Source organism: Nematolebias whitei, chromosome 17, assembly GCF_014905685.2.
Source record: "Nematolebias whitei isolate Nwh7 chromosome 17, NemWhi1, whole genome shotgun sequence".
Lineage (NCBI taxonomy): Eukaryota > Metazoa > Chordata > Actinopteri > Cyprinodontiformes > Rivulidae > Nematolebias > Nematolebias whitei.
The window spans coordinates 33,199,922-33,211,716 of record NC_056514.1 but is presented as its reverse complement, the minus strand read 5'-3'; the positions used below and the strand labels follow the sequence as shown (position 1 = coordinate 33,211,716).

The 11,795-nt window shown below is 35.4% G+C and overlaps 1 protein-coding gene across 1 annotated transcript; it reads left to right on the top strand.

The window, feature by feature from the left end:
• The first annotated feature begins 2,881 nt into the window (after nucleotides 1-2,881).
• LOC119423738 (cytochrome c oxidase subunit 7A-related protein, mitochondrial) lies at nucleotides 2,882-10,207 on the top strand. The gene is made up of 3 exons (XM_037691147.1): nucleotides 2,882-3,025; nucleotides 8,585-8,713; nucleotides 9,823-10,207. The coding sequence occupies exons 1-3, from the start codon at nucleotides 2,954-2,956 to the stop codon at nucleotides 9,958-9,960; spliced, it is 339 nt and encodes a 112-aa protein (XP_037547075.1). The 5' UTR covers nucleotides 2,882-2,953; the 3' UTR covers nucleotides 9,961-10,207.
• Nucleotides 10,208-11,795: the final 1,588 nt, after the last annotated feature.

The window sequence follows — 11,795 nt, the reverse complement described above, 5'->3', positions numbered from 1 at the left end:
AACTACTATATAATCATCTTATGTTGAAAGGGGACAAAGTTAAAGTTGTTTTGGTCTAATCTTTTAAAGCAGGGCTTCTCAAACTTTTTGGGTTCAGGGGCGAAAAAGTTTCCAGGACCGTCTCATCATAACCCTCATGTTTATTAAATATTTTTTTCCAGTTTGTCTCTTTAATGCATTGGAAATATTTGTGTAGCATAAAAACTTAAGAAATGTTTTTAATAAAATTTTTATACTTTTATACATGGGGTATTTTTAATTCAAGACACACTTAATTAACACAATTTTTAATTCCAACTTCCAAAAATTGTAGTTTTGAGAAAATGGACAGCGTCAAAAACCACTTTAAAACGTTATGATCATAAAAGTATTGCCACTTCTTCAAATCATTACAGAAAACTCTTTACTTAAAACTGAGCAGATTCATAACAGCAGTAGTCATATCAAGTAACAGAGCTTAATTTGTAAACCGATCAATGCCGGAATGCAAATACCCCAATTTGAGAACGACTGTTTTAAACAACCTCATTCAATATTGAGAGCTCACAAGATGTGAGCGCTCAGCTCATGTGATGAAGATGATTTAGCCACAAATTTTAGCTCAATATCTGCAAAACTGACTCATTTAATGAATATTTAGTTTTGGTTAAAGTTGATCAAACTTTGCAATGCCAGTATCTTCATTTGGATTGAATGTAAAAGGTCAGCTCTAGGTGAACATCTAAAGCTTATCTAAAACTTTAATGAAAACTTGTCTTCTGGTTCATGAGACATTTTGTTAACTGTAAACAAAAACCCACATAGACAAAGGCTCTTTCGGCTGTGTGCACTAACTAGCATCAAATTGTGCAACCACAAGACTTAATCACTGTATAAAACATTATTTCGATCAGAATCGTAATTTTTAAGTTATAATGGAACTGTAGAGTAAAACAAACAAAAACATAATAATTTCTGCTACATGTACATGAATCATATTAAGAAAAAGAGCTGAGCCCACTGGTCAGAGTGTTTCTTGCATTCCTCTGTGGGGTGAGAATTGTATGAAACAGCAAAATGACTGAACCAACATTTGAGCTACACTGCCTCCAGGTTCAAACTTTTCAAACACGCTTCGTGTAAGGCAGTTAGCTTTTTGATCTTAGCTGCTTTCACGTTATCTGAGGAGGAAGCTTTGAAAGTGTGAGTCAGGTCCCCTGATGAGGCAGCTCTGACTAGTTTTAAGAGCGGGTCAAAGAACAAAACTGAGCAAATGTTACATTATCGATAAAGAAAAAAAAAATGAATATTTGGGATGTGGTTGCAGGGCTCAGCTTTGTGGTTTCTGTAAAAACAAGACAATTTTCCTCCAACTCACAAAAATCTTTCTGAAAACACGCAGTGCGACCCTGAGAACTGACAGCTGAAATTTGTTGAAGAATGAATTCATGTTTGAATTGTTAAAACTGAAACACGCCAGACGTTAAAATCAGCAAAACAGTAAATGCCAAAATCAGCTAAACAATCGCTGTCAAAAACCTACTGTTAAGAAAAAACAGTAGCTAAATCTAAAGCTAAAATCTACAAAACTGCAGTAACAGTAGCTAAATGCTAAAATAAGCAAAACTGCATCTAAAAGCTAAATTTCATAAACCAGTAGCTAAAAGGTAATGCTTAGCCAAAAGGTAGCTGAATACTTAATTGAGCTCAACTATGTTTAAAAGCTCAAATAAGCAAAACATAGTTTAAAACTAAAATAAGCTTAACCGAAGAAAAACTTTACACTTTATAAAAAATGAAATGTAGCCTGAAGTAAAATGTAGAAGAATATGTTATTCCTGTAGGTTTCATAGGAGTAGCTTCAGTTTGCTTAAATATTCTGTTGTTCACAATGGCATTTTTTTTAAAGACTATAACTTAAATTTTTTAATATGAGATAGATACAAACTTTCTGTTATCTCTCGCCAGAATCTGTCACGCATATGTTCTGACTGTGTCCGAATTCCAAAGTGTTTTTGCAACATTTTCAAAATTAAGTTGACTCAAAAATATCTCCCAACTTTTAGTCACTGTGGAAACATGTTCTGTTTGGGTGCCATCAAAGTATCAAAATTAATTGCTTAGTTGCTAATTTTCCAGGCCAAATTTCATGATGCAAATGTATTTTTTAAAATAAATAAATAATAATAATAATAATAATACAAATGTTGTCGGCTTCCTTGAACTTAGATGGTATATGAACTCAATTTATTTCTCCAATAACCAGAAAGAACAAAAGAATTACAATTTATTCTCATTTTGAAGTTCCTGGTTTTATTTTGACTTGAAATGTTTTATTATTTTCAATTTTGTTATTGTTCTTATTGTTCTATGTAACATTTATGTACAAATGTTCAATACCACTGGCTCCTTTATGTTGTTGCTTTGTATTTTTGTAACTGCTGGTGTTTACATTTTTTAAATTTTTTTTCCTCCATTCAGTTCAATGAATGAAGTTCATTTAAATTCATTAATTTTAAAAGAAAAAAAACAATGGTATTTTATTATTGTTCTGGGTTCATTTGTTGTGTGTAGTGTTGGATTTAATATTTTATACCTTTTTATAATTCCTATCAAGCACTCAAATGTCAGGTCATATAAAGTGTGTGTGTGTCTTTCTTCCAAGGTTGAACTATGTTTATAGAAAGTGTTTGCTAATTCTAACTAGTTGACCTTTAAATATAATCTCATAGTAGCTAAAGATAATTTTACTTTATTTATTTATTATTTGTTTGTTTATTTATTTGTTTATTTATTAAATATTTAATTCTGCTCCATGCAGAAAACCCGCTGAGATGTTTTTGATTTTTAGTCAGGCATCTTTGGGGCAGCTGTCTACTACGTTAATTTCCTTGGACGGTGGAAGCTGAGCGGAAGGTCCTTACCGGTCGATTTGTTGTGGAAGCAGCAACTTTCTCTGTCCTTCAGCCGGAAAATGTACTACAAATTAAGCGGTTTTACTCAGAAATTGACGGGAGCTACTCCCACAACTGCCTACAACCCTCAGGTGAGTCTGAAAAATGGTATTTCGGCGAAGAAACCGAGTCGATAAGCACTTTGTTGACCTTGATGTGGACTGTTAAATAATGAACTTTCGCTACCTGCTCTCGGTAATAATACTTTTAAACTGCGCCAAATTGTTAAAAACAACACAGGGATTTTACTTTATTTATGTATTTGTCTTTTAATACATCACCTGCTGTTCTCTGTTCAGTTAAAATTACGATTAATGACGGTCGGTGGCATTTCATATTGATGCTCTACTTTTTATTGCCTCCATTTAAATCTGTACTTTTAGTATTTCTTTATAAAAGTCACTGCAAATTGGTCATATTTAATGTAAGGTAACGTTTAAACAGCAAAACTGTACAATCTATAAGCAACTGTGACTCATCCTTGATCACTTTTATTTGAAAAGAAAGTTAATCTGTGAATTAGGACTTTGTATGAATTACTGTGATTATTTTAATATTGTGACCTCCATCTACCTCTTATAGTGCGTTTTGTTTTGCTTTTAGTCTGGGTTAATCAACCTTGAAATTATTCTGACAATTTAGACGAGATTTGTTTTTGCTGCTCGTCCTGAGTCTGGTTCTGCTAGAGGGTTCTTCCTGTTACGAGAGAGTTTTTTCCTTTCCACTGTTGCCATTGTGCTTGCTCAGGGTGGGAGACTGCGATGAAGTGAATATTCAACACAATCTGATGGCTTCCTTAGATGGATAACTTTACTAATTGACTTTTTATTTATGAATGTTTTTGTACAGTGCCCTGAGACAACTACTGTTGTGACTTGGCGCTATATAAATAAACTGAATTGAATTAATTGACTAAAAATATTGCCCACTACCTTTTAATATATCAAGTGACTTTGTTCATTAGCTTGTGCAGTTTTTAAGCCAGTCCCTAACTCATTTAATGGCCCCTTAATACTTGTGTCTCATTGCATTGCTAAGATGAGAACATGCACTTCCTTTATCTCTTACAGGGATTTTTCACAAGTTAAATTTAAACAATGTTAGCCTTCACAAAGCATATGTTTTTGCATCATACACACATATCTTGTGTGTGTAGAGCTTATCAAAGGAGAATTTCTGCCACAATTGTAGCAGACATTAATGAAGTTTTATCGTGTCTTTTTTTAGATAACTATGTTTAAATACCCATTTTAAGCAACTTTTCTTTTTAAAACGAACAAAAGAAGAGAAAGAAATCGTACGTCTTGCGTTTTTCTTATTTTTCCACTTGTACGTCGTTTACCTTTTGTGACAAATCAACAATATTGTTGACGGTGTTGGCTGAAACATTTTTTCAGGATCACAAAGACATATGGTTGAGCTTGATTAGTGGTGGTCATGTGTGGAGGTTTTACCCAATGATAAACACGGGACCGGAGCCTGTATCATTATACAAACGGTGCAGGCAAATCATTGCAGAATAATTGACATTGATTTTCCAGTATTGTTTTTCAGTGTAGCTGAAGAAAACTGCACTGTTCTGTTTGTGGCAAACTGATTACTTTTATTGTACTTTTTTCAGAGTTTTCCCATTGTAAAAAGGTAAGAAAAATGTATGAAACAAATCTTTTTATTTGAGAAAACAATAGCATTGAACAATGCTGAAATTAGTTTGAATTTGCTCCCCTGTAGCAGGTTTTACAGATATAATTAGAGCCCCGTTTTAAAGTTTTTGTCTAGAATATTGCAACAGATATTCATGTAGTTTATATCAGTCTTTCTGCTCAGTTGATGCTTGTTTATGGAGAAACCTGGTTGAAGACGGCAGGTGGATTAAACGGTACATGCAGCACTGCACTGGTAATCGGACCACAGCAGATGGTTAGGATAACATGATAAACATTGATTTAATAATTTTACAGCTCATGGGTAAACCCTCTCCAGTTTTTTTTAATTTAATACACTCACAAATCATGTTAACCAAATGTTTGTGTGCTGTTTGTAATGCTGGTCACACAGAGGGATCCAGTTTGTTGAACAGTTTTAACAGCGTTATTTTAAAAATTATCTTTCACACTGACAAGTGTACTTTTAAATTTTATCCTTCACATACTGACAGGTGTACTTTCCTTTCTTTGAGTAAAAAAAAGCAGCAGCAGAAGATACAACGAACAGTCCAGTATTGTTCAAGGATGAGCATCTTCACATCTAATTAATTCAACCTCTCTAAAATGCTCTTTTATACCAGTTCTCTAACTAACCTGATGCAGATTAAACTAATTAAACGCAAAAATGTCTTCCTTCGGCTGTTTGACAGGCACATCTTACTTGTACAGCCATTTCTTGCCCCATCTCATCTTTTTTGTTTTTTTAGATGTATTGCTGCCACGCACTAAAATAAAAAGAATGTGTGTGTGTGTGTACATATAACTGTATATACTATGTTCTATTGTGTAGTGAAAAACATGATTATGAGCTTGGAAATCGTTTAATTCAGTTTTATTTACATTTGAAACAAAGTCCCAACATTTATTTTTATTTGGGGTTGTATTTTATGCACTCACAGATGGTTTAAAATGTTATTCTGATTTGTTATTTATTTTATTACATTGTTATTTTCATACAGTTTGGGGTTTAGTTGTATCCTATTGGATACTTTTTCTTTTTCCTTTTTGAATCTTTTAGACATTTTTCAGTTTTGTTGACTTGAGCAGAAACAAATCAACACATTTAAATAAAGTTTTAGGTGTGATGCTGAAATAAGGAGGAACAAGGTGTATTTTAGTATACAGTTAATTGATTTTTGTTGAGATTTTTTAAAAATTGCTACTTAAAAAGATTTTTTTTGCAGTGTCCTTGTGTTTTTTTGTGTTGCACTTGATTTCCGCACACCCACACCTTCTGCCTCCACACACTGTAACAAGGTAGTGACTGTCCCATTAACTTCCATGAACCTGCTTTTTGATGAATCTGGTAAATCTGCTCTATTTACCATAAGTCTACTATATACTTTGCAATAAAATAGAATAAAATAAACTCATAAAATCAAATGCAGTAAATACAGTTTGGTAGGTTTTGATTTGGAAAAGGATGAAATTCTACATTAGGTGAATGTTTAATTTGATTTTTTTTTAATTGTTGATATAGTTTACCTTGTTTATTGTTTTTATGTGTGCGTTAATCATAAAACAGTATTTGTGCTTTAGAAAAGAAACTTAACAGCTTCCCACTAAAAAAAAAATCACCTAGATGTTTAAATGTTTTCCTCACATGCTCTTCAGTTTTCAGTCTTAAACACATCACAAGTCAAAAACCTGCAATAAATGAAGCACTTATATCTTTATACGTCTACACTTTTTTGGACTTAATGTCCTGAAGATCAATATGAAGAGACTTATGTTTCTGTTAAAGTCAAAAATCTCACTGTAGAGTATTTGTTCAAACAAATACAAACCGGATTCCAAAAAAGTTGGGACACTAAACAAATTGTGAATAAAAACTGAATGCAATGATGTGGAGGTGCCAACATCTAATATTTTATTCAGAATAGAACACAAATCACAGATCAAAAGTTTAAACTGAGAGAATGTATCATTTTAAGGGAAACATCTGTTGTTTCCAAATTTCATGGTGTCAACAAATCCCAAAAAAGTTGGGACAAGTCCATTTTTACCACTGTGTGGCATCCCCCCTTCTTCTTACAACACTCAACAGACGTCTGGGGACAGAGGAGACCAGTTTCTCCAGTTTAGAAATAGGAATGCTCTCCCATTCATGTCTAATACAGGCCTCTAACTGTTCAATCGTCTTGGGCCTTCTTTGTCGCACCTTCCTCTTTATGATGCGCCAAATGTTCTCTATAGGTGAAAGATCTGGACTGCAGGCTGGCCATTTCAGTACCCGGATCCTTCTCCTACGTAGCCATGATGTTGTGATTGCTGCAGAATGTGGTCTGGCATTATCGTGTTGAAAAATGCAGGGTCTTCCCTGAAAGATGACGTCTAGATGGGAGCATATGTTGTTCTAGAACCTGAACATAGTTCTCTGCATTAATGGTGCCTTTTCAGACATGCAAGCTGTGATGCCACAAGCGCTCATGCAACCCCATACCATCAGTGATGCAGGCTTCTGAACGGAGCGTTGATAACAACTTGGGCTATCCTTGTCCTCTCTGGTCCGGATGACAAGGCGTCCCAGTGTTCCATAAAGAACTTCAAATCGTGACTCATCTGACCACAGAACAGTCTTCCATTTTGCCACACTCCATTTTAAATGACCCCTGGCCCAGTGCAAACGTCTGAGCTTGTGGAGATGCTTAGAAATGGCTTCCTCTTTGCACTGTAGAGTTTCAGCTGGCAACGGCGGATGGCACGGTGGATTGTGTTCACTGACAATGCTTTCTGGAAGTATTCCTGAGCCCATTCTGTTATTTCCTTGACAGTGGCATCCCTGTTTGAGGTGCAGTGACGTTTAAGGGCCCGGAGATCACGAGCATCCAGTAGAGTTTTACGGCCTTGACCCTTACGCACAGCGATTGTTCCAGATTCTCTGAATCTTTTGATGATGTTATGCACGGTTGATGATGATAACTTAAAAGTATTTGCTATTTTACGCTGGGTAACACCATTCTGGTATTGTTGCACTATCTTTCTGCGCAACAATGGTGGAATTGGTGATCCTCTTACAATCTTGGCTTCTGAGAGACACCGACACTCTGAGAAGCTCTTGTTATACCCAATCATGTTGTCAATTGACCTAATTAGTGTTAATTGGTCTTCCAGCTGTTCGTTATATGATCAATTTCCTTTTTCCAGCCACTTATTGCTACTTGTCCCAACTTTTTGGGGATTTGTTGACACTGTGAAATTTTGAATCAACATATGTTTCCTTTAAAATGTTACATTTACTCAGATTAAACTTTTGATCTGTCATCTATGTTATATTACGAATAAAATATTGACATTTGCCATCTCCACATCATTGCATTCAGTTTTTATTCACAATTTGTTTAGTGTCCCAACTTTTTTAGAATCCGGTTTGTACTAGACTAATTGTCAAGTTCTTGCATAGTCTAACTTAGCACAGAAAATGTATTCTAACAATAAATCAGCTGATGAGGTTTAGCCACATAGAAATAAACGTATTATATTTAAGAATCTCAATCATCAACATAACCTAAAACAAAAATAACATCTAAATTAAATCTCAGTTTCTCGCTTTAAAATCTTGTTTCTGGTGCTTCACATCCTCTTTTATTTCCTTTATTCTTTTTTTAGACTTTTATTTTCATTCAGCCCTTTTTGTATTTGTTGAGGGCTCTGTCAAGGTCTCATGCCCACAAGGCTGGATCTGGTGGGCAGCAAAGTAGAGCAGGTTATGTAAGAGGTAAATAATAAAAATGAGGTCTGTAAGAAGAAGAAAACAAATCTTGGTTATATTCATGTGAATCTAACAAAAGGATTTTAAAAGAAAAATTGTAAAAGTAAACCGTCTAGGAGCATTAGAAGATATAACATGGGCTCTTAAAACGTTGTAGTTTCATTTTCTGTGTTTGTGTACGATCAGATTTAGTATTTCTTTGTAACAAGTTTGCTCTCTTTTTAATTATTCAGGGACTGAAGCAAGGGTTGCCTGCCGAGTCCCCAACCATGATCTTCGCTACACCCACCAAGGTGTTGTCAGAAGCTGCAGTGGACCACATGGAAGGAAACAGGGTTCCTGAACTGCAGAGGATTTTCCAGGTACTGAGAAACATCTAACTATCTCTGAGTTTTAGGACAAATCCCATTTCCAGCATTAGCCCAACCTGTACTCCTGCACTAGGACTCAACTTCTTATTTCCACCAGAAGTTCATTTTGAATAAATTAAAGGAATTAAAGATCCAGTCAATAAACTTAAGCATGAGCACAGTGTGCTACTGGCATATGTGACACGTAAGATTAAAGTTTTACATAAAATTAGTTAATTAAACACATGACCCGAGAGATTCTTATTTATCCAATTCAATTCAGTTTATTTATATAGTGCCAAGTCATAACAGAAGTTATCTCAGGGCACTGAACAGATAATTTCACTTGTATAACAGAATGTAGCTCATCTTGGTTAATAAACTGTAGCTGAAAATATTCTGCAACATAGATATGTTGAAAAAATACTTTCAGTGCCATTTTTCCATTTTCTAATCCGGACATTTTTTTTCCCAGCCATTGTTAGTGTTCATCATTAAAACAGACATTTTTTGGTACACTAGTCCCTTGTTTATCATGGGTGTTAGGTTTGTTTTGCTGGTATTACAAAAAAAATACCTTTAGTAGAGCGTATCATTTAAAGTGTATGTTTTGTTTGTGTCTAATAAACCATTAACAAGCAGCCTTTTATTCTGAAAATTATTCTTTTACAATAAAACAGTGTTACAAGACTGAAAAATATGTTTTTCAAAATAAAATTAAAAGTCATTACCATATTTTTCAGACTATAAGGCGCATTAAGAGAAACAAAACAGTCAGATAAGTCAAACTTTATTCAACTCATTCACAATAACTCAACATTGTTCAGTTGTACCACATAAAATCGTTTCGAGGTCCGTAAGCACAACCAGAATTAATACATAAGGCGCACTGGATTATAAGGCTCACTGTCGATTTTTGTGAAAATTTAAGGATTTTAAGTGCGCCTTTATAGTCAGAAAAATACTGTAGTTGTGGTATTAAAAAGACTGTTTTAAAGGTTGATTAAAACATCCATTAGGTGAAACTAAACTGTCATACACAGTGAGTTGACTTTAGGGATTGTGTTTCTGAATTCTGTTTTATTTTTCTCAACTTCTCCTCCTGTTTCTTACCTCCTCAGAAAGACGGAAACCCCGTTCATTTAAAGCGGGGATACCCAGACAGGCTACTGTACCGCACCACCATGGCCCTCACGGTTGGAGGCGTGGCCTACTGCCTGGTGGCTCTTTACATTGCAGCCCAGCCAAAGAGAAATTGACCAACGCCGACCCAGACCTTCCTGTAATCCTTGTGACTTGTTGCTGCTGCAATTCTCCGAACATCCACAGCCTCAGTCTCTTTCCGTTGGACCACCTGTTGGGACTCTTTGTCTATGAGACTTTATCCTTTTTGCACAGTGGTTCTCAAAACAAGAGCGGGTGCTTGATGACCTCATAGGGAGGAAATGACCATCAAATTAAGTTGAAGGACTTAAATAATAATAATAAACAAAATTTTCTAATTCATCCAGCCTTTTTGTCTTTATCCAAATAAATTATGTTTAAATGTTTATAAATAATCTCTTTTTATTATCCCCAGTGATTCCTAAAAAACAGTGTTAATGGGGTTTTTTTTTGGATCCCTAAAATTTGAGAACCACTGCACTGTTTGAACATCAAACCGATAACGGTGTCCAAGTTAATAAATTTTAAGTAAAAATGCTTTAGTTCAAGTCTTTCTTTTTTCATGTCTGAAAAGTTCAGCAGAGGTGTTATTAATCCGAATGATTGACAGAAGCATGAACCGAATATGAAACCAGCTACTCTGTCACCACCAGCTCATCAGTAAGCTTGATGGAGACCCCCTGTCTGGAAAATGGCTGCTGCTCACTTGGCTGATGTACTATTCCCCGTGAGTCGATCCAGTCTATCACCTTTTCCTTTGTCTAGATATTTTTCTCATGTAAAATTTAAGAAGTCCTCAAAGCATTTTGGTCAAACTTTGGAAATACCGGTAACATGTCACGCTCAAACGTACCGGTAATTGTTGTGAATGACTACCTTGACTGTAAATAAATTAAAAAAAAAGGTTTAAACTGGACTTTACAGGACTTTATTTTGTAACCGAAGACGTTTTGTGTCTCAGCCGAGGAGCTTTCTCATTTCGCAGAGTTTGTTATAAGTTCAGGAGTTCTGTAAGCTACAAACCGGATTCCAAAAAAGTTGGGACACTAAACAAATTGTGAATAAAAACTGAATGCAATGATGTGGAGGTGCCAGCATCTAATATTTTATTCAGAATAGAACACAAATCACAGATCAAAAGTTTAAACTGAGAGAATGTATCATTTTAAGGGAAAAATCTGTTGTTTCCAAATTTCATGGCATCAACAAGTCCCAAAAAAGTTGGGACAAGTCCATTTTTACCACTGTGTGTTATCCCCACAATTTGTTTAGTGTCCCAACTTTTCTGGAATCCGGTTTGTAGATTCACATGCAGATTGCCCTCTCGCTCCTCACAACAGAGGTTCGTTAGTGCCTTTGTTTGACTCGTGGGCCACTCTGGTCACATGAATGGAGTTACTGATTGGAGTGAAAGTGATTGGGTATCAGGCCTAAGGTTTTTGACAGATCAAATCTGAGACCTCTGTTTAAAGATGTTTGCTCTTTTTACATCTATAGCGTGCTCGACTGCGTTAGAGCCGTTTTTGTGTTAGCTAAAGTTTATTAGCTGTGGCGGTCATGTTGAATGGGATTGACTTGAAGCTAATCAGCTGTAGATGTCAAACAAGTGATTACTTTTTGCAAGTTTAATTTAAAATTGATTGGTGATTTGTGTGATGTTCTGCTAACTCAAACATGAGCAAAACATTGCTTCGCCTTCGTGGTGGGCAATAAACTTAACATTAGTTAAAAATAACACTTTTTAATTGTGAGCAGAAAAGTTGTTCAGAGCAAACATGGTGAAGAGCTGACTTCCTCTTCCTGTGTGAGGGAGCAGCAAGGACTGGATCGTGGTCTGACAGACCTGTATTGTAATTGGAGATAGGGTGTCCTGCTCAGAGACACCACGAGATGACTGGGGATCGAACCTGGGACTTTAGGGTCCGAGTTG